Genomic DNA, 24,182 nt, shown 5'->3' with positions numbered 1-24,182 from the left:
CAAAAACAGTTAGTTGAGATGAGATGGAGTGACTCACTCTTGGGACCCAACTCTGCTTTTCTGAAGGCAATACAGTGCAAGCAGCAAGACACAAAACAAGAATGAAAAGAATGGCTAAAAATAAGGAACCTGTTGATAAAGCCCAAGAGGTGAGGAGCTTTCCAAGACCATTCCCTTTGACACAGCCTCAGGACAACTCTGGGAAATGGGTGATGAGCATGAAATAATTCACCACAGCGGTGCTTTGTCCCTTCCTGTCCACTTCTCCTCTCAGTACCTGTGCCAAAGAACAGACTCAAGAAGAGATAAGGAAAGGAAGAGACAACTCCCTACTGCTGCTTTCTCTGCCTAATTCCTATCACATCCCTCTTCCTAAATTAATTTCCAGTCCTGGTCTCTCTTGTTCACCAGATGCCACTTTCAGCAGGCATTTTTATGCTTTTTGAACCAACTCACTATTCCAGGCTAAACTCTTCCAATTTTTATCAATAATTTTATGTGACTGGCTGAGTTAAACTTTTATTGCTTTGAATACATTAAACTAGTAGAAGTCATTACCAAGCAGAGAGAGGAAAAGGGCTGCTCAAATTACAGCTCACTGCTGTATTCCCCCACTCCATACCAAACGACCCAGGTCAGCCTTCATCTTTTAAGTGGCATTAAGAGCAGACAGGGAACATTGTTGTGAAATACAGCAGCATCTCTTGTCCTGGAAGCTGCACAAGAGGGACTTAAGGACCTACATCACCTGCAGGAGATTCAGGCATTACATCACCCAGGATCTGACCCCCAGTGATATTCCCACCTTGCAGAACACTTGAGCAACTCAGAAAGAAACCAAGCTGTTATTTTAATGGTTTTTAAAGTTATCTACGGTTTTTATATAAGGCAGAATAATGAGTAATATCAGAGCCCATGAATGAATAAAACACATGAACAGGTCCTTAATAGTTTGAGGATGTGTTGTTTTCTTCTCAAAATATCCTGGGGCCTCTTGTTCTCAAACTGAAGTGATCCGATTTATCCTGAACTCTCTTTATCTCTTTCAATTCTTAAGCATGAATTCCAGAACAACTTTATTACTCTCAATAAAAAGTGATCAGGACACATACAGGATATAGACTTATTTTAGAATGTTCATTGTCAAAAAAATGCAGGTGCCCCAAAAGATGAAATGCAAATAATTTCTCCAAAATAAGTACTGCCATTGTTATTTACCAAAGGAGAAAGAGAGGAAGGAAGAACATGGATGAATTTTCATCTAGTATTTAATTATATGAAATATCATTCTTCTCTCAGCCTTGCTTTTAAACCTGTCTGGACAAGATTCCAAGAAGGTGGTTCTCCTCCAAGTGTTAATGGCATAGCAAACACCCACAGCAGGGTTAGAAATATGTTCCTCACTGCTTCTGTCTTCTGTGGCAATTATTTAAAGACATATGACATGACAGGAGAAACAAAATTATAAATTCATCTCCTGACAGCTAGAAGAAACAGAACTTCAGAGAGTTGATTTTCTTGGTGTATTTCTGGCATTGTCATTTCTGACCTATGGTCCCCTCCAAGCAAGCACCTCAAATCTCTGCAACGCCATGGGCCTCTTGTTCCTCACACTCAGCTCCAGCAGGTTTCAGCATTAATGGAGAAAAGCTTTCCCAGAGCCTCCCACTGCTGTCCACACTCCATCTTCAGAGTGAGGCTTATCACAGGTCAGTTCAGTCAGCCTTGAAAAGCACATTTACAAACTTCTGAAAATGTTAACACACTGCCCAAATCAACGAGCAAATCTCTGTTCAGGTGACTCATTTTGGGTAATAAAGAACTCAAAATCTACAGTATTTCAACTCACTGCCAATGCAGGATTTGCATGTTGAAAAAGAAAAAGGGGGGCTGGTTTACTCGCCCACATCATGTACACACATTTCACAGAACACATGCTGGAGACATACAGTTATTATTTGAATAATGAGTGCATTTTAGAGAGGGGCTGATACAGCAATCTTACCCTGATGAAGTGTGTCTGCATGTCATTCAGCATTTTTGGAACTGTAAAAAGCAGGAAATGCTGAATCCATTATAAATGTCTAAAGGTTTATTTAACAATGGGCTGATGCAACATCCTTTGAAAGGCCTTCCTCAGCAAAAGAGCTGATTTTGAACGGCAGCAGTAAATGGGAACTGAATTGCATGGAGCCGGCACAGAAAGGTGAACTGAGAGGTTGTGTTGGGCTACAAGCCTCAACACAATTCAAGGAGCTATTTCAGTACATAAATATTTAAAATGTAGGAACACCAAGCAGAGTTGGAAAGGAAGAGTGTATGCTAAAATAGACAAGAACAGAGAAACGGGACCCTGAGCATGACCCCATGCACTGAGGGCTGAAAACAGGCAAACCAGGACCTCGATATGACAGTGGTGCCATTTGTGCTTCTCTCCACTGGATATAGCAGAGGCTAAGGAGCTTCTCTGCCTCTTCCCACAAGGCAGCACAGCAAGCTTGGTGTTGTCTATGAGCTTAGAAATCTGGCATCAAAAATCCAATATACATGAAACATCAGTGAGTTTAACTGGGGTGTCCAGCAATACCACAGTGTAGTAAGACACCATGCTGAGCACTTCAGGGATCATTCTGCTCAGCAAAAGCACTGCCACCTCTTCCATAAGCCCATCCCACTGGCATTCTGAAGGGCTGCTCCCCCAAAATACCTGCAGAGAAGCACACAGAGGGAGAACTAAGCCTCACCACATTTCCTAGTGAACTTTACTCTTCTTCAAAAAGTAGGAGAGTACTTGTAAAACAAAATATTGCCTGCCATTTAGAAACAGGCTAAGCAGCCCAGGATTAGTCGGTACATTTTTCTTGGGAAAATTAATCCTCGATGCCACTGTGAAACAAAAGCAATAAAGGCAAAGAAAATCAGATATTCAACAAAAAGTGGTTTGGAACTAACCATCTCCCACTTGGCTGAAGCAAAAAAATATGTATTTTTTTCTCTTGGAAGATGAAGGCTGGCTGGATCAGAGTCACCGGTCTCTAGGGGTTCCACCATCTGTAACAAACTTGCTGTGCTTTTATCACTGAGAAGTCAGGGCTAGGAGCAACCTCTCAGCAAACACTTTCCTAAAAATGTACTCATGCATATATATTATTGTTGATACACACACACTGGGAAACGGACATATGCTGACTTCTGCTTCTCTCCAATACAGGCTGGATTGTGGCTTTTCTCCTCCCGTCGCAGTAAAAAGAGAGCAATTTTTCAAGTTTATACCAAATGTCATTCTATTTCATTTCCAAATATAATCTCCCAGAGAGAAGGTTCACTTGCCCTATTTCCAATCTCTAAAGTTAATACACAAATTTATATTCCTTTCTCCCACTCGCTCTCCTAAATTAAGAGGTGTAATTACTAGGAACGCTTGCTACAAACGAATGGAGTGCCAAGGGAGAAGGAGCTGTCAGGGCTGGACGTCTGCAGCAGCCACCCTCCCCTCTCCCCCATCCCTGGAGGACCCTGCTTATGAGGCAGTTTCTATCTTTCCCATTAGCAGGGGTAGCTCACACACAGGAGCAGATGACAGCCTCTCCCTTTCCAGGCAGGGCAATCATAAGGGACAAAATTACAAAATTATCTTCACCCTGCCGAGGCCCACTGGTGCTTGCCAGGATGGTTTCTCCCAAACCCACCTTTTGCCCCTCCTCAGCTCTGCTGACCTCTCAGACAGCATCAGGTTCCTTAACAACAGCAGAGAAATGCAGATCTGTGATCTAAAAATTCAGCCCCAGTCTCATCACTCTCCCCCTTCCTCATACCCAGCACCCTCTCCAAAGGAAGATTGATTATTATAATCAGACTTAGCTCTGACACAGCATTTGCATTTTCAAAGCACAGCAAAGTCATTAACTAATTCATCTACCCCAAGGGAGCCTTAACGAGCATTCACCTCTCTCCCTTCTGATTCCCAATCCACAGGCAGCCTGCAGCTCTCCTCCCAACACCTCCCCTCCACATTGTGTGCCACCAGCACAACTTGGGGAAACTCCAGACAGCCTCAGTGAGCCAAACTCAGCTCTGCTGCAAAGGAACAAGAGGACAAATGCACAGACACCCTATTTAAACCAGCCACTCTGTGGTTTCCATACCTAATGACAGTGGGACAGGGTATGGCAGGAAACAGTTTGTTCTGCACAATAAGGCCAATGCCACATGGGTGTCAAAGTGGCCCAAGCCTGAGCTGCCTGCCCAGCATGTGAAGAAGGAATCACAAACGTGAAGAAGGAACCACCATCATACCACACCCCCAAACTTCTCCTGGCACAGCCCATCCAACAAGCTCTTCCCAAAGTCACCTTTGCTTCATGACTTGGCCTCCTGCCCGTCTCAAAGTTTCTTCTCACATCCCAACACCACCAGATACCAACCATCCCCACCCACCCACCTTCCTTGGTGCTGGATTTATTTCATTTTAGTAATCTGGGAAGGGTGCAGGACGTGACTTGGGAAACAAGCACTACGAGACACTTCAGATGGATGGAAGCTGGCTCAGAGCTCAAAATTAACAAACCTGGAAGGCTCATGGGGAAGAAGAGCAAACATCCTGTACAAGAGACACGCCGAGCAAGGGAACTGAAGATGTTAATTTAAACCCATGAGTTTATTCAAGTATAATTACACATTTCAGCCCTCACTCCACGAAAGGAGCAGACAAGGAATCTCTTCCTCTCAGCCTGCCCTGCCCACGCTCGCAGGGACTGCAATGAGACCTCACAGCCACTGCTTGACAGCAAAACACCTTGACAGCCCCACGTCCAAACCCCTCTCTTTGCTCTAACAGCTCATTCTGAAGAAGGATCACCTAATTTCCATGTTCATTCAGCTCAGAGCTCTCGGCTGTTATCAGCCTCGCTCCACCACTTCCACCAGGCGTGTAGATGACTGTTCCCTTTAATTACTACCGAAAGCTCCTCCCAGCCAGGGAGAACAAAACAGCTGGTGTCCACCGAGAGAAGGCAACTCTGGAGTAATTAGCCTTAACTGCCTGACACCTCCTACCCATTACTCCCGGTTAGAACAGCAAAACACAGAGTAAGAGCCTGTTCAGGGAACCCGTCAAGGTGCCAGCCTGGATGTGCCTCATCCCTGGCCAGTGTAGCCACGGTGCTGGCACAATGGAATTGTCTGCTCTTGAGAAGTGCATCACACAGATCACTTCTTTCACACAGGAATAGGCATATTTTGCTAGAATCAAGTCTTCTAGCAGCTGCAATTTACAGGCAAAGCAATGAATAAATCTGCAAAGATGTCATACCTCCTCCGTATAGAGTTTGAATACAGTTTGTTTCCTGAAAATATCGCCTCGAGGAGTTTCCGGAGCATTCAGTCAACAATTCTCATCAAACAGGAGCTTGTAATCCCACCTCTCACTCCCCCATCAGTTTTCCCATTGAAAAATCATCACATAATAAACAGTCAGAGAAGAATCTATGCAGTTCCCAAGCACCCAGGAAGATCAAAGGGGAAAGAGGAATCCAACATCCATTTTCGTTTCTTTGTTTCCTAACATAAGTACTGTGGAATCAATCCTGCTTAATAAAGTAAAGAGAGCAAAGGAGCCTTCACTGAGTGCTTGAACTTAATCTTCTTTCTCTTGCTCACATGGAACAACACACAGCCTGTGCTTTTAGGAACAGCTCCCTCGCTCCTGCTGCAGCTCCAGACCAATTTTGCAGTTCACTACAGCTGGGAGCACTGTTTGCTGGCATATCTTGGCAGGAGCCAGCAGAGCTGCCTGCTAAAGCTGCTCTCTGAACTCCCAGAGTTGGGAAATGTGAGGATGGGGCAAGGGGCCCAGCTATGGGGAAGCAGCTGCTCTCCTGACAGGACCTCCCAGCTGCTTTCAAGGAAGCTGCAGAGCCTTGAAGGAGCCTTGTTCCCCAAATCCTGCCCAAAGAACAGGTCAAGTAGAGCAGGATGAATATTTTCTAGCTAAATGACCCATTCGGAGATTAGCCTGTGACAAAAAGCAGTGGGTTTTTAATGTATAAAAAGTGAGAAATCTCTCTCCTGGTGCCAAAACCCAAAGGCCACAGGGCCCTGCCAGGACTGCTCTGCCCATTTCAGCCTCTCAGGGCAATGCCTGCAGGGCCCTTCAGTTGCCAGCAGCAGTCACAGAGTGAAAGGCAAACAGCAATTCCCTCTCAAATACCATATGTTCAACTCTGGTGCCAAAGCACAAACCTGGCATTTTAACCTTTGGTGAACACGTTCTTGCTGCCACCAACAATAAACTGTGAGGCCCAGCTCAGAGGAAAGGTGTTCTGGGTGTGCAGTGATGACATTAGCACTGAACACAGCATCAACAGGACAGGGCCTGGCACGAGCTCTATTTTATACAGCCAGTCTTTAGAGGTTAATGAAATATTCATAAATAAGTTAAAATTCTCCTGACAAGCCAGATCCTGTAATACAACAGAGTTGTCAGCCTCAATTAAGCAATTCCAAAGAGGCAGGGCTCTGCCATTCATTATTTACCAAGAGGTCATAGGAGAAATTCTGCTCTATGATCTCCTCCTCTCTGTGGATAAATTGGGTTTTCCAACTCCTGCTGGAGGACTCTGCTGCCCTGACAGACCCCAGCCTGCCACAGCTACTACCTACCCCCAGCATCCATCAGCCAAAGGCAAGAAACACTGGGAACGAGCTCTCCTAAGGACACTGAGACACAAAAAGACTGAAAACAAATGATGTAACCAGCAGATTAGGCTGTCAGTCTAAGGACTAAGTCTTGAAACTTCAATTTTTTTTACACCTTATCTCCCTTTTTGTATACACAAAGCCAGCCCCAGGCAAGAAGAGAAGTATCCAGCAACCTTTGATCTGCAGGCACATCCTGTGAACATGCCCTCCCCAGATCCCAGAGCTGGAGACCTTCACATCCCCCTGCATGTTCAGGACAAGCTGTGCTTACAGAATTGTATCTCTTGCATCAGATCTCTCAGGATGATCCTCTTCTGAGGCAGGCACAGCTTCCCAGAGCTGTGAAAGCAGGAGGAGACTGGGCTCCATCCTTCTCACAAGGAAGCTGTAAATCAGTTTTTATTTTGTCCCAGGCTAACACGACTGTTCAACAACCCCAAGCCTTCCTTTCCCTCTCTAGACAAGCACTGGAACTTCATGTTCCTTCTACAGCTTCTCCAACCTGCCTTTTAGAAAGGCAGAATAAAGGAGCAGAAAGACAGATTCCTAGAGATATCCCAGACTTCTCACCTGGTTTTCTCAAAGTGCTGAACATAATGTAGAGCTCCTGCATTCTCCAGGAAATTCTAGTTCAGCTAAATCAAACCAATTGAGTCTGAGGTAGCCCCTAAACTTCTTACAGGCTCTGTAGAGATTAATGAAGCCTGGAAAAGCACCGATTTTTGCATGTCTATTAAATAGGCCTTTTGTGTCTCCAGGCTGTGCCTACTATAATAAAGCCTCTGATAATATCTGTATCCTGTTCTCATTTCACCAAGTAACTCAGTGTAAGTCAGATTTTAGTGACAACAGTGACACTGACAAGGACCACTGCAGCTGCAGCATCTTCTAAACAGGACAACTACTCACTTTTCTCCTCTTCTCAACAACTGAAGAGAAAAAACCCTCCCCATGTCTCCCTCTCCAGTCCTTGTTCCTGTTACCATCATGCCTGAGAGTACAGCTCAGGGTTTAGGGGCACACCTGTGGCATGGAGGCCACCCCAAATGATGGGCTGGGAATGAGGACAAGGCCCCTGAGTCCCATCTGAGCTGGAATTACTCTTCAGGTCTGGGTCAGACAGTTTCCCCCAGTCTGGCAGCACCTGTCCCACAGGGAAGGCCAGCAGGAAGGCAGCTCTCACTTCAGGCAGCCACATTTCTTCCTCCTGACAGCCTGAACCCCATGTCAGCCCTTACTGCCTTGGAAGAGCAAATGAAAACAGTCCTGCTGAAACCAAACGGTGCTGCCGTGTCCCATAAAACTTCCACGTTAATGGATCCAACAGCAGGTTCATTTGTGTAATGGGACTTTTAAACAGACCATTTATTTCTTTTTAATTTGAAGGGAATGTGCTGTTTGATCCCATGTGCCCGGCTAGATTTTTAAAACAGAGATAAACCATGAGAATTGACTCACTGAGTCTCTCCTTCTCACCTAATTAAAACAGCATTGAGATAGTAACGTGCAGAGGTGGGATGTGCAGAGCACCTCTCCAGCCCACAGGCAGTTTTTGTCAGCACTCATCCACCAGCATCCCAAGGCTTCCTCCACACTCCCTGCTTTGCCCACAGTCACCTGCAACAGATGCTTCTGATGGTGCCATGGTTTTGTGTGTTGAAACACGAATTTTCCAAGAGGGAACACGCAGCAGGTGCAACACACCAGCTGAGGCTGTTCATCATTCCCCAGGCTAAGAGAGGGAGAAAAAAATAACCTTGTCTGTGTACCTGAGAGCTCACTATATTCCTAACCCGTGGGGAATAGCAAGGACAAGTTTTAATGTAGTTGTTTACAATGGGCACTGAGAGCTCCCTGCCAGGGAAAGGGAAAGGACAAGTGCAGTCCCATCCCTCTATTCTACACTTCACTCCACCTTCAGACCCAAAACTCCACAGTTAAAACAGGAAGGAGACCCAAAATAGGGTATCAATGACTCCTGCACAATCATCCCCCTCTTCTAACAACTCATAATTCAGAATTTACAGGATCACAATAGTAAGAGAAGAATGATATAAACACTGTGAAGTAAACAAGCAACAAATGGCTCTGCTGAAGTAAAACTAAAACAACCTGATAGAGAAAAAGATGATTCAGACACATTCAAAACAAACAAAATCCAATGAAGACCTTGGGTCTAAAAATACAAATGCACAAACACAATTACTGATAGCACAGAAGCTTTACCACAGAGGAACATAAACTGATCAGAAAGAGGAAGCTACGTGAAAACTGAAAGAACAGCACAGAATTGAAATGTCAGAGTGCAAGTCCCAAACTAGCTGGAATCCCTCCTACAAACTGAGCCTTCCTCAGCCAGAAATCCGAGATGCGGACAGAGTGGGGCAGATAAACTGACCCCAGGATGAGCATCAGCACTGAGTGTGGCACTGGAAATGGCTGATGGCCTGGACACAGCTCAGCTCTTCCACCACACAAGTGGAAGAGGTTCCTGTCTGTACCCCACGATCCTGTGGAAGCACTTGTGCAAAAGCTACTGCTGGAACATCACCTGGAATGATGTGACCACTCTGATTACTCATCTTCAAAGGAGAGACAGAAAGAGGAAGAGATTTAAAGAAAGCTGCATGATTCATGAGGAAACTGAAAAGCCTGTTTTAAGAGAAGGCTGCAAGAGCTTGATTTGTTTAACCTAGACAAATGAAAGGCTGGGAGAGAACAATTGTTCTCTATAAATATGTCATGGCATAAATATGAGGGAGGAAGAACAGTCACTGTAGTTTAAGGAGAATATTAGCACAAGAAAAAAATGGATATTAACTGCACATATATTTTCAGTTGGCACTGGGAAGATTTCAGCTATCAGAGCAGTCTTTCCATGACAGTAATGGTACAAACAACCAAAGCAGTTTCAAGACAAGCTTGATAAATTTATGAACTGAGATATATGCTGCATTTGCCTCAGCTACTGAAGGACTGGACTTTATGATCTAAAAGTCCTCTTCCAGTCTTCTGTTACTATATCATTTCATTCTGGATTAGCTTCTTTTGCTGTCTCTTTATAACCAGGTTCATGCTTTTCAATCTGATTTGAGAAGTGGATATTTCTCTAAGATTGCCTTACTAAAACTATTCACCCTGCTGCTCAGTTGAGTGCCACGATGCTCATCTGTCTTGGCTTTGCTGGCCTCATATAAAGTGTTAGGATAAAATCTGTCCCACGGGAAGGAGATTTGCTGTCACCTGCTAAATCAATTCAGAAATTATGTAATACACTTTTGATAGATGGAGACTTCCTGCTCCAGTCAGTTGTCTCCTGCCCCTCCCAACCTGTTGGTCCTAAAGATGTTCCAGCAAAGCTTCATTTTTATTTATAACTCCTGTGGTTCAGCTCTCTAATCCCACATTTAATTGCCTTCCTATTACAGAAAATACAGAGAATTTACATTTCCACTAATGAACACCACTTTTGTTCTTGTTCTTGGTCTGTTGTATTTCTTGCTTTCTGTTCAGTAACTCTTAAACAAGAATTAAATGAGCTCTAGTGGCCAGTAATCCAGGGCAGGTCTTTCTATACTAAAGTTCATATTTTTTTCCTACTATCACTGGTGTTACCTGTAAATTAAAAAAAATAGGTAATAACCCTTCCATTTTGCCTTCCAGTTAACAGCTAGTTCCCAACTACATCACGCTCAGAGTTCCCTGAGTTTATTTCCTTCATGTTCCTTCTCCTTTCTGTCTCCATTTCTACTCCTGATAACCATCAGTGTAGGCAGTCACTGACATTTAAGTTAATCCTAAACATTATGATTTCATCAGACTGAACATATGATTGGCTCTTTAACTATTGCTGACCTGCTGCTCTTAAATAAAGGTCTCCCCTTCTCTGCAAAGGGTTAACCAACACTTTTCCTCAAGGCAAGGGGCATTGATTATATTAATTTTAAGGTGTCTTTATTGCCTCTGTAAGGACACTCAATTTAAGCCATTCATTTAGTGACGGCTGCATTCTTGGACTTCAAATCTTCTTTACCTCCCACCCTGCTAAGCAATTCTTGTGATTCTTATATCCAGCCTTTTTAATCTGCTGGAGGGTGAAATTTAATTTGTTCCAAAGAGCAGTCTATAGATTTCAGAGCCCACATGGGCCAAGCTGTCTTTTGAAGATGAAAGCCAAAAGATACCCAGAGCACCTCAGGGTAATGAAAACACAGGTGATGCTTTTTTAATACCAAGCCAACTTCCCTCAGGGATTAATGATGGAGAACAAAAAATCTTGACATGAATGCCCCCTGCTACAGCACCAGTCTGGAAGAAAGTGTAAGATCAGAGATCAGAGCTGTTGCTTGGATGGCAAGCTTGAGCCAAACAATCTCCTCGTGTCTATAAAGGGATATGAAAAAGGCAAACGAAAATTACAAAAACGAACATGTCTTCTGTTTCCCTCCCTCAGGGAGGGAAAGAAAAACAATGGAACAAACAAGAAGGCATTTCCCACAAACAATATTTTGGTGTGAGTGAAGCTCTCTCTCAGCTTTAGGCCTGTAGAGCACTAAACTAACATGCCATGAGAAATAAGGTCCTGGGACCACAGATCAGGGAGCTGTGTGAACTCTGAGCAACCTCCTTGCACATCCTGCAAATAAAGACACTGTAGCACCAGCTAATTGTCAGAAGAGCACATATTCATACAAAAAATTGAAAACAACAAACATTTAGCAAATAAAAGACAGAAAACCCCCATGGATCTGTGGGGCAGCTCAGTGACCTGAGCCCTATCAAGAGTGGTGACTCTTATGTGTCTTATGGGCAGACACTGTTCCCTTACAGTATGAACATGCTTAAACTGTGCATAAAGAAAAATAAATAAGTGAAGGGTTACAGGGAGAGGAAAATCAAAGTTTCATTGTTAATTACACAGCACAATGATAAGGGTAATTTTTCTTAAATCAAAAAATAAGTTCTAGGTTCAAGTTCCCTGAAGGATATAAAATATTAGAGGGTTTTTTATGGTTGTAATCACAAACTCATTTCTCCAGCCACTACTGGCCGTGTCTAATTAGGGCAAAGTATGTTAATGATACAGAGGCACAGCCCAGAGATTTCTTCAGTTGCAATATTAATTGCATTTAGGGAAAGAGGCATGAATTGTGCTTATACAAGCTAATTAGTATGGGTTTGCTAATTAATACTGGAAAGTCAAACCGCCTTTGTCTTGTCAACTGCAATTAACTGAAGACATTTAAATTTCTTTTTTTGTTGTTCCTTCAGCAGCACGCTCACTTCTAGTTGACAAGCAACGAATCCCTGCACTGGAGCAGCAAAACCAGCCCCTCCATTCCACTGGCATTCCATTTTCCTCTAGCAGGACCATGTGCCCTGCCTCAGCACAGGGTTCCCCATCACACACACCACCCTTCATCTGCCATTGTCCCTGGGGACACAATTCCCTGAGCTCAGCCTGGGAGGAGAGAGCCCTGAATGTGCAGATGCTGTTGTATTGAGGCCACCATCCCATCAGACTCGTCCCACAAATATTATACTTTTAAATATTGCTGTGTAAAGAATGACTCATTTACCAGGGCACCAGGGATGCCCCCACTGATAGAAAGAAGTCCTTGGTTCTCCTCAGTGAGGTGCCATCAGCCAGAGCCCAACTCTTCATTCCCAGTGCCCCAGGGAGGGTGGCAGAGCCATCAAAGCTCTGCAGGGTGGCAGCAGAGATGTCACCTGCACAGAGGTTTGTCCCAAAGGTCTCATCAGACTTCACAAGAGCACCTGAGAAGTGTTTGTTCCATTTCACTCAGAGCCATAGGCCTGTTTGCAGAAGAGCTGATGGAAAGCAATATCCACATCTGTCAGCACCCAGAGCAGGACAATCCCTTCAGCATTCCTGAACATCTAGCTGAGACAGGAGGCCCACAGGTGAAAGGGATGGAAAGGAAGGTGAGAAGTCACAATCCAAACCAGGCAAATAATTTTGCTGAAGTGGCAAATTTAAAGGAGTCTGAAAATCACGTCACCCAGGTGAGACATTGCTCTGGAGAGGAGGGAGGGGAAACTCACTTAAAGAGCATTTTGCTGGATGGAAGGGAGAGGAGTGGGGCTGGTGGCACATCCCCAGGAGCCCATGGCAGGCAGCTGTGGAACAGCCCCATCCAAAGGGGACAGACCTCAGTCACCATCAACACTGCAGAGGACACAAAGTGACAACTTTCCCTACCAGGGAGATTTGGACTGGGGATGCAGAAGAACCATCCACCAGTGAAAAGAAGGAGCTATACTATCAGGTTTTCCCTCAAAAGGGGAAAAGATGGAAAAAAAAAAATCTCTTTTGCTCGGTGTGAATCAATTTTCCTGTATTTACGGAATAAATTCAAGCTGCTGAATAAAGCCCAAACCTTACAATCTGCAATCCCTGGTCTAAAGCAGCACAGAAAACAGCCTGTTCATGGGAGCTTGATGTAAGAGTTACTGGAAGATCACAAGACTAGCAGTTTTCCACTGAGAAACCCTTGGGAATAGGCACTGAACACTGACTGTTGTTTTATCCTCTGCTGATGGCTGATGCAAAACACCAATTAATGCTTTAACACTGGAAGTTCCAGTTTCTCCAGCCCTCTGCTAGCCCACTTAATACAACAAATTTTTGAAGGCGAACAACTCAAAAACCAGGCTTAATGAGCCTAAAAGAAAAACTTTGAAATGTTTAAAAAAACTCTCAAGAACATCAGAACATTTAAAACATAACAGCGAGTTTTTCCTCTGATACATCCAGCGAGCACAACGCAAAAATTGATTGCTTAGAATTTGAAACTGTTACAAGGCAGCACTTAATGAGATCAGATGGTAAATAGGATTAATTCAGTTTTCTTTGGAAAGTATCAGTTGTGGCCTGTGTCACCACAGAAAGCAGCTGGGCATACAAAAATGTTTGCCCACAACGTGAGACCACCGCAGAACCGGAATCAATTAACGCTCTCGTGATGGAAAATCTGATGCTGAAACAGCAAGAGACACAAATTAAAAAAAAAGATCCTAACAGACGTATGGCAACCCATTAATAGCACAGTAGGGGCATCTCATCCTGCCCTTCAGTGCCCTACTAGAGCTCAGCACAAGTCTAAAAAGACCCGTGTTGGCACTCTAGTTTATGATTAGGATTTTAGAGCAGATGTCTGTTTAGCACCTACTTAATAGCCAGTGCTGCAGGCCTGTTTTTATATTAGTAATAAAATTAATCACATCTACAGAAGGTCTGCATCTTGGATACTGTTCAGGTTTTCCTTGTGACTAGAAAAAGTTGCAAGAATCCCACAGTTCATCCATTAGCAAAAATATCAGTTCACGAAACGGCTTAACACTGACACCTCATTTATTCCCGAGTATAAAAACTCATATCCAAGTCATGAAACTGCACATAAACCTCCCTGCTACCTGGTTTTGTGTCCTTTTATTATTTTTGGTCCTTGAGGGAAGTGCCAATAAAATAGAGGAACCCAGCAGAAAATTAACAGATATTATAAAAAAATAGTTTGTGGTAATTCTCTTGTATCTCATCTGCCTGTCCTTTGAACACTTGAGACTGAATCAAAGGCCCCCAAAGAAAGGAGTTAATTCAGTATGAAATTAAATGCATGCTTCTGATCTAGAACTGCTAAGGAGAAAAGGAATTGCCAAAAAAAAAAAAAGGAAGACAGGCCACCAGATCTCATCCAACACTTTTTCCAGGTGAGGAGTATGGAGACAGGGAGTGCCAAGACTGGCAGCAGCAACACAACTTTTGCAATGTTTATTTGCTATTCATTTCTGAATATCTGGAACTGATCCACTGTTTAAATGAACTGAACTTTGCATATTACTGCTCTGTAAAACAACCAAAGGGAAAAAAAAAGCAGAAATTGAACACTTACCATCTCTGCCCTTTGCTTGTGGTTTCCCACTTCTTCCAGAACCTGATTCAGCTGAGCCTTCAAGACACAGGGAAAAAAAAATAGGAAATTAAGTCTAGGATTAATTTTGGAAGTTTAATAAGACTTTTGTTCCCTTCCCTGACCTTGCCCCCCAAAAAAAAAAAATCACATGTGGCACCATGATTTTCATGGCTCTGAGAAGGAATTACCAGTGTTTGGTCTTATTCTGTCCTGTCAGCACCCCATGCCATGAGACAGTCCTGTCCCAAAGAGCCTGGAGTCTACATGCACAACAAAAACCAGGTTTATTGCAGAGAATGCCACCAGCCCAAATTTCAATCCCATGCTCCAGCCAGAACTGTGCCTCCACTCCATTTCTGTGAAACTGCAGAAAGAGTGGTCTAAAACTCACGCAGTTTTGCCTAGCTCAACTTTGAAGAGGAGGAGGTTTAGCTCCTGAAAGGAGTGTGTGTTTCAAGCTAACTTAATAGAAATTGTTCTGTTGGACTTCTGGAGTCTGGGGTTGGGTTTGAAAGCCTTCCAAAATGCTAAGGTAAAACATCAAGAAAATCTGCCCTGTAACATAGACTTCCTCAATTTCCATGAGAAAAGATCTCAGTGCAGCATTTCTACATTTTTTAAAGGGAAATTTGAAATGTAAAGAATCTCAAACCAGAGTAGAAATACCTTTGGTTATCCTGGCATAATCTGAGGGGAAACAGGAACTTGATTCAGGAAAGGATCTTTTACAGAGTATTGTTTATGAAAAAGAATTTTAATCCAATTGGGTATTGAGGAGATGGTTAAGAGAAGCCACACATAATACATGAGTGCTATTACTTCCCACATCCTTGATTTTCTAACACTACTAGGCTGCAATCAGCCTTTCTCTTAGCAGAAAGCCCAAAAAATAGTCACTGATGACAGCTAAGATAATTTAAACAGTGTAAACAAATAAAAGAAATAAACTCAACTTTCCTACAAACTGATTCGTGTCATTTCAAGCAAATATTCATGAAAAGCCTCCAGAGTCTCTCAACTTCCCACCACATATGAAATGAGTCTTTTGAGTGCCACATCCAACCCAGAGACACAGAGCAAGCAGTTTATTACAATGAAAAGCAAAACATTCTTAGCTTTGGAGGCTAACTGCACTGAACTGCAAGCAAATAAATAAACAAATACAGTCTAAGTGTTCAGCACAACAGAAGTTCCATTTTGCAAACAAACAAGCAAACAGTCCAAAATTTCCCTGGCCCCAGAGCTCAGCGAAAACTGAAAAAGTTTCAGCTTCTTGCTGTGCAGGGCTGGGGATGATGTGACATTATTTAAGGAAGAGACACTGAAACAAGATGAAAAGGGTTTTAATACAAGCCTGGGACCTGGCACAGGAGAATGAGACACACTCATTAAACACTGCAGGAGACACCAGCCCCAACCAAAACTGCAGTGCCTGGACAAGCAAGTGGAGAGGAAAAATAAATGATCACCAAGTTTGATGTGGAAACATCAGGAAACTGTAAATTCACAGACACCTGGGAAAGACTTTTCCCTTCTGCTATTGAAGCAGGTACAATGACAGCAGCAGGCTGGAGCCAGGAGTTGCTTGGGGAAGAATTAGAAAACATGACCTCAGAGAGCTTATTTAGGAGAGGTGTTGGCATAAACTCTGCAAAAAACACCCCAAGACTGACTGAATGTTTTTGCTAACAAACCACCCCAACAGTTCTGTGTATTTATCAGCTTTCTCTATACGAAGGTGACCTTTAGATGGGAACAACAAGCCTATTCTAAACCAGATATAAGAATTACTTAATTAGAAATTACATTAAAAATCATGTATTTTCTTACACTAGCTATCAGTCCTGAATTTGAGGGTCAAGTCTCTGTTCAGCTTCCTCTTCACACAGACTCCTATGGAATCACAGAGTAACCCACACTGAAAGAGTGAGAATTCCCTCAAAGGTCAGTCCCCTGTGGTTTTGGTGGGCACCTGGCACCCAGCCTGGATCAACCCATCACACTGTGCCAAGCTCTGGTCACCCTCACAGTGTAAATACTTTTATTTATAACACCAAAGCAACAGGACTCTAGGAGCCTGTTTAACTAGATGGGCGTATGAGCATTTTAAAGTATAATATCCCCATAAAACTCAGAAGAAAAGGATAGCAAAGACTCCAACACATTTTACTTCAGCCAAAGGCTGGAAAAACCTTTCAGGCAAGAGAGAAATAATACAAAGGGATGGGAAAAATTGAAAATACAAGCAGGAAATATGCCATAATTTATCTTAAATACAATATGGCTTGGGGAAAAATAACCATTTCAAGGTGCTGTGCCAACAGAGACACACAGAGAAACCTGGACAGCAAGTCCAAGCCAGCAGCATAACAACAGCAGATCAATATGATTTGGAGAAGCAATCAGATAAGAACTAAATCACAAAGTAGGTTTTCTTCATTGCATTTATTTCTGGGCAGCTCATCTCAAAGGGAAAGAGTCAGTAACTAGTGGGAATTCAGAGAGCAGCTACAAAACTTACTAGACTGCTGGAAGAAATGATTTATGAAGATTAAAAGATTTTTAAACATATGGTTTGACTGCAACTCTCAGAGAAGAGCAAAAGGGACATATTTAATGCACTGAGAGCTGTTACAAGACAAAGCTGGAAACCAGGAGGCTTCCCCAGCTCACTGATGCTGTTGGATGCACTCACAGCCCAGAGTGGGGACCCTCCCACTCCCTGTTCCTGCCCACCTACTCTGACAGCTGGGGGAGCACCAGAAAAAGCCCAAATTTTCAGCAGGGTCCCCAGTGCCTGCACTTGCCAGGCTGTGATAGAGCTGATCTGGATGCTTTATCACGTCCAGTTTGTAAACACCAGCCCTATCCCAGACTTTTTATTAGCTTAAATCAAATATTGAACCTCCCTCAGCTGTTGGAGGACAGCTGCTGGCAAAGTGATTCACTGCCATATTCCTTCTAGGCCACAAGAAAATACAGAGTAATCACCAGCAGCATGACAGATGCACACATTTTTAATTATGAAGGAGAAATTAGGCTCTGAACTTATCCCCACAACTGGGTTAATCAGAGTGCTGGGGAGGAGCTGCCAGCCCCCAGAGCCAAGGAGCTGCAGAGGGCCCTGGATGGAGCCTGGCAGCCTGCTCAGCCCCTGCTGCCATTCATTCCCCAGGCTGTGGATGGAAAAGACCAGGAAAAAACAGTGTTATTTTGTTTCTTGGAACGTATCTTCTGAGGAATGAGCTGTTGGGTTTCTCAGCACAGCCACACGAAGACAAGGAACACACTGAGTGTTGGACAGGAGCCTTTCAGGGGTGCTGGGAAGGCACGGGGGGTCCAGCAGATGCTGGAGCAGTTTGCCAGTCCCATCTCAAAGCTCTGCTCTGGGAAAACCCATTTAGGCAGGGACAGAACAAGGGGGAATGGCTTCAAACTGGAAAAGAGTAGGTTTAGGTTAGACATTAGGAAAACAATCTTCACTGTGAGGGAGGTGAGGCCCTGGCACAGATTACCCAGAGAAGCTGTGGCTGCCCCAGCCCTGGAAGTGTCCAAGGCCAGGCTGGATGGATCTCTGAGCAACCTCATCCAAGAAAGTATCTCTACCCACAGAAAGATGATTTTTAAGGTTCCTTCCAACCCAAACCTCTCCGTGATTCTCCAAGTGGCTCAGCTCTGTGTTAGGAACTTTTCAATTGATGTATCCCCCTTGGTACCTCAGGAATCTGTAGGACAGACTTCTGTGTTGAATTTTCAGGCTGTGCATAAAAGTTGACTTAAAGCTGCAAGGAAATTCTCTTCACTTAAGACACATGTTAAATTCCCACAGATCACTGAGCTCAGGGGTTAAGGAAGCTGATGTGCAAACAGGTATTATGAATCAGATATACAAATACAGTGCAATTCACCCACTGAAGGTGGCACAACCAGGTAAGGGAAAATCAAGTAGCAAAGCAGGGAAAAAAATCCTCTCAAGTACTCAGTCAATTACTTTAAGCTTTAAAAAAAGGTTTGTCAATTCAAAATATTCATCTTACATGACAACATAGTCTAATCTACTGTCAGTGGATTGTCATCCTCAAAAGAGAGTGGCAGGAAGAGAAGAACCTGTGCTCCAGCCTCACTGGGGATCTGCAGCTTGGGCTGAAAGAGGAGCAGGAACGGTTTCCAAGGAGAGGAACCAACTCAGCTCCAAGCAGACATTTCTGAATTGTTTAACTTGCTTCCCTGCATCAATAATTTGTCTTCTGTACCTTCCAAAAGTCAGCCTTCATTGACAGCACTGGAGGAGGCTGGTCAGGGAGGGTTTAATGAATGAAACCAAGGCAATCTGGTGGTGACAATGCAGCTGTTAAAGTGATTGCATCCAGAGCCCCCCAGTCCCCTCCCGGGCTGGTGGTGAGCTGGCTGCCCTGAACGATGGGCAAGCAGCTCAAATGTGAGCCCCATTCGTAGGGAAAAATTAACTACTCAGTCTCTAATGAACAGTCTTTCTCTACACAACAATACCCTCTGCTCTACAAGCAATTAGCAAATCGAAGCGCTCTCTTTGTGGACCTGCATTAATTTACTCCTCGATGTGGCACATTAAATAGCTCACAGGTACAGCACAGCAGTGGCAACAGCCAGAGCCATAAAATAAAAGCTTGCTTCAAAGAGTTTGGGAAGCAAAATTAGGCGTGCTGCATACAGGGGATAAATCAAAACAACCTTCATTTGGAAACATCATTTTAGTCTTATGCTTTCATCAAAAAACATGATTATCTTAACAGTCATGTTAGTACAGCCCTGGTACTCTACGAGGGAGAGAAACAAGCAGCACATTCACTGCCTCAAATTAGAAAGAGCAATTTTTATTCTTCCTCGTCAGGGGGAAATACCTGAGGACATACACAGCTGCCTGCTCTGGGGTTGTGTTTTCACAGCTAGGAATCCCAAGTGTGAGTCCCCAGAAGGAAGGCCACTTGTTGGAAGGGCAGCATCTCTCCAGGGAAGGGGAGAAGGAAGAGGTTTTCCCCAGCAGAGCTGGAACACAGCTGCAAAAAATGGCATTTTTTTACAGCTCACTGAAGCCAAAGATACCCTTAGAAGTATTTGATATGCAACAGTTGTATGCAAATCCAAGTCAAGTGTGATAATTGGCAAATTTAGGTATAATGTTAATTAATAGCTATTTCAAATTAATTAACTTCTAGATAAATTCTTGCTTCTCCTCTTTGAGAAAGTTAACACACGATTTAAATTTACAAGGATATATCTGCTGCCGATCACAGAAATAGGGAATCCTGTATGTTCTAACATGCCAAATCACTCCAGTTTCCTTGTGCTGCCTGCTCCCCATTCCCTGGGTAATTTCACAGTTACTTATTTCTCTGATCACTCAAAAAAAGACAAAAGCTGGAGCCTCTTGGCTCAAGCTGGATGGTTTGAGTGTGTGGCTGAAGTGTGATGTGACCTCCACCCTGTCCAAGTCAGAACATCTGATCTGCTGCCATAAGCTGGGGAAGAAGGAAGAAAAGACAAAAAGCACAGTATTTTCTTTTCTTATCAGATTCAGGAGACACAAAGCAAAGAAAGTGCATTGAAGCTGCAGCTGAAATACAGAAGGAAACTTGAAAACATGGCAGCACTCCCAGGACAGTTCTGATAAGAAAAGCACTGACTGCAACAATTAGAATTCAATCCAATGTAGAAACATAAGCACCACGCTGATGAGTTACATGGAACAACACAGGAATAGGATGAGAACAATTTGAAGAGAACTTTGCAGTCACTAATTACCTCTCAGCAAAGAATGAGGCTCTGGCTTGTGGGGAAAACAGAAGGAAACTTTGATTTCACAAAAGCCACAGACAGATTACTTCTGGGGGTGGCAGAGACTGAGCAAAGTAACTCATCAGCCACTTGCAGTCAGACTTCACTTTATTTGCATATTGTGATCCTGCATATTAAAATACTGTGAGAACTGAAATTAAATTTTCATTAGTGTTCAATCTGGAATCTCACCCGTGGGATTCAGCTTTGAATAGTTCATGCAAGCATTTCCCTGTTTACTTTACAGTCAGAGATCCATTTATCCCATGCCAGCCAACACTTGTGGCCTTCAACCCATTGCACACCATTATAGCCCAAGGGCAGCAGTGCAGGATTGTTTCTGCACCTCTGAACTCCACTACAGAATTACTCTGAACTAACTGGTCATTTCTAATTTAATGTATTTTGATGCTTTGTAATTGAAATTGCCAATCTTTCACAAAATTGCATCAGTTGAGATCACAGTCAGGAAGACACTTTAGTACCAGCCATTGCTAAATAATTTCCTTGCTGCTTTACAGGGTCCTTTTTTGCTGTTCTCAAGAAAAGTTCTCCTGATTATAAAATCAAATGCACATCCTTTATAAAGTGGGAAAGAACAGCTACAAATAAACTCTGCTGCTGTCTCAAAAGCATCCAGAACACCGTGTTATCTCCCAGGAGCTGCATTGGAGGTAGCAGGGGGCTCAGTCTGATGTGAAAGTGAAGAGGAAAATTCCCCAACAACTTTTGAACGTGTTTCAGAAATTTACATTCAGTGAAACCACACTGGCTCTGACTTGCAGAAAAGCTGCAATAGGCAAAGCAGAGACCATTACTTACTGACATAATTTATGAGGATAGGCTTGCAGCTCAATGAAAAGCATGTGTCTCAGGCCACAGCTTATGTAGTTTTCCATGTAATTTAGTCCTTAATGTTACCCCAAGCAAGGACAGGAAACACAGGAAAGGAGAATGCCTGTGAGCCAGATGTCCCACATCTCCAGGGACTTGTGCTCCTGGGCATCACAGCAAACCACAACACCCAGGGACTGAAGGCTACTGCTTTGTGCAGAGCAGCCAGAGTGTTTTCCACCAAAAAAACAAGAGCTGCCCCTGCTCTGAAAACCAGTTTTGTACTGGATTTGTGCAGGGAAATGCCGCCCCCCAGTGAGAGACAAAAAGCAGCGGGTTACCAAAATCAGGGAGGAATAATGCAGAGCTCTCAGGGCACTAAACAAAAAAATGAAGCTGCAAATTGAAAAATCGCCAAAGTCATTGCTATAATCACTGAAGACACAGGGAAAGCATCTCTCCTAGCAAAGATATGGGCTCCTGTCAACACTCTATCAAGATTTACTGGACAAGGGGATAATGACCACACCTTTTTCTAGCTCTTGAATCTCAAGGACAGACCAATCTCTCTCCTTCTCTTTAAGAGACACAGTCACTTGTAACGTCAAGAACTCTTGACAGTAAGCTTATTATAATGAAATAACCCCAAACTCTGCCTGGTTAGACTATGAGAAAAGGGTGTTAACAAAGTGACTGTGGAACAACTGATATGAGATGAAGACAGGATTCCAAGCAGAAATTGCCCACATCCTTATTCCTGACAAACTACCTGACCTAGCTTAAAGCAAGCTGCACAGTCCTGCAGCAGAAACCTGGCTCTTGTTCCCACTCTGCCGAACAACTGAGACCTGGGGGGAAGCACTAAACTCTGAAACTCTTCTTTTTCTCTCCCCCTGTAACCTAAAGAAAATACTGACTCTGTAAAACCCTTCCAAAACTTTTGAAAAAGGGTAATCTCTGAGCACAAGGTGCCACTGTCGACACAAACCTGAAGGGCCACAGCACTAAAAGGATTAAGCGCCATAATAAGTGCAGAAGTCCAGCAGCAACATGTTCAGAGGTGGCAGAAACCTCATCTCCCTGATCCCCAAGGCAAAGGTGACCTTCACAGCTGCAATAAAATGTAAAACTTGGGAGAAAGAGCTTGAACTTCTCTAAATCTACTCCATCAACACTGTTCACATAATCTCCCAGGCAGAGGCTGTGGGGGAAGGAAGAGAAGCAAACTGGGAGATGGAAAATAGCAGAACCTTCTATCCAGAAAAGGATGAGTCCCTAGAGGTTGGACAGCACTGCGTCAGGCTGAAATAGTTAACAATGAGGCAGGTAGGCAGGAAAATAGTGGGCTCAGGTAACAAAACCATCTTAGTTCTGCAAAAACGTCTCAAAACAAGAACATTCATTTGCTGTTTTAGTCTCTGAGCTGCAGCTGAGGGTGAGGCTGAGGGGCAACACCCCAGAGACTTCTCTCTCCCCTCGTTTTCTCTTGATGTTTTAATTCAGCACCTTGCTAAGAAGGAGCACAGAGACCAAAAGATTAGCACAGCTCTGCTGGGAACAATCTACTTTTGTAATAGGTCTCCTTCCCCCCATCCTAATCAAATGGTGCTGCAGTCCCCTGGGGAGAGAATACAGTGCCAAACAAAAAATGTGAGTTTGCAGCTGCTTCCTCAACAGCAAAGGGCAGCCTGACTGATGAAACTCTGCCAAGCCAATTGCTCCCAGCACGATGCAGTTGGCCAGCACAGCTTCTCCAGGACACACACGAGTGACTGTGGGAGGCTGATGGACTCTCCAAAGGAGTCATTCCCCATCACTGGGACACCCATCAGAGAAGCCTCTGCCACTAAAATTCTCTTTGTGGCCTCAGAAATAGTCCTGCCTCAGAGAAGCAGCTGAGTGTGAAGATGTAGCAGAAGGGCCCTTCTCTTTTGCTGCTCCCCAGCAAAAGCTTTAACCCAAGATAAAATCTACGTATTGAGGGTTAGCTGCAAATCTCTTGCAGGAGTAAACCAGATTATTATTATTATATCAGTGCAACTCAAAACCATTAGAAGAGCACCAGCCCACTGCACAGGGAAATAGCCAATAGGTAAAGAAATACAAAGTATGTGGAGGACACTAAAGAGAATTTCACTGTGCTGTGGTCAAATCTCTAAAGGTGAAATGAAGGGATCCCAGCACCTGATCCTGAAACAGATGAAGCACATCTGGGAATCTGGTAATTCATCACTGTTTAGATGATCTGAAAACAGGTACTGTAAGTAATTCTGGGATCTGGTGAGCATGATGTTTTCCTCAGGTTGTATTAACACTTGGAGTTGTGAAGCAGAGCTAGAGACAAACAGGAGACACGGCAGCTAATGGGAACAGAATCTTTTGCCATTAGATGTAATAAAAGAAGCTGGTTGAAGGAGGGGTGAACAAATGTTTGTGCATTTGTTTAATTTTGTGACAAAATTTTAAGCCCAGCTCATTTATTTACTTTCTTTTTTTCATCCTTTAGTTTATCAGCAGAATGAATTCAGGCTCCAAAGCCTTCTCTTGATGAAAGCAAACATCAGTACTCAACAAATCCAGAAAAAGGAAATCTCAAGCACCTACCAAATTGTCAACTCCTTCCTGTGCATTTTTGCCAGGACAACCTCCCTGGACCTAAGTTCTCCCCATCAAGTTACCTCCAACTAGGTTTGATAGCTGGAGGGAAAGAAACAGCATTTAATTCATGAAATCTGTAAACTGGCCATCAAAAATGTTCACTCTTATCCATTCATCAGAAAAAAATGGTGGAATTACATCTCTACCTAAAAAAGCCCTTCTAATTTCAGCCCGATGAGTCAGCACTGCTGCATCTCATCACTGGGAGTGATTCATTGTCACTGCACTTCTCAAAGTCAAGAA

The 24,182-nt window shown here is 43.5% G+C and overlaps 1 protein-coding gene across 1 annotated transcript in view; it reads right to left on the bottom strand.

Moving 5' to 3' along the window:
* Window positions 1-24,182, bottom strand: part of MAD1L1 (mitotic arrest deficient 1 like 1) — a 346,571-nt gene that overhangs the window by 164,637 nt on the left and 157,752 nt on the right. Inside the window, exon 13 of the mRNA XM_083872211.1 lies at window positions 14,613-14,669. Within this exon, the coding sequence (XP_083728337.1) occupies window positions 14,613-14,669 (57 nt within the window). The remainder of the gene's footprint in view (window positions 1-14,612; window positions 14,670-24,182) is intronic.

The sequence above is a fragment of the Zosterops lateralis genome (genome assembly GCF_965231275.1).
Source record: "Zosterops lateralis genome assembly, chromosome: 15".
NCBI classification, from domain to species: Eukaryota; Metazoa; Chordata; class Aves; order Passeriformes; family Zosteropidae; genus Zosterops; species Zosterops lateralis.
The sequence above is the reverse complement of the archived record's forward strand: the minus strand, read 5'-3'. Positions and strand labels throughout refer to the sequence as shown.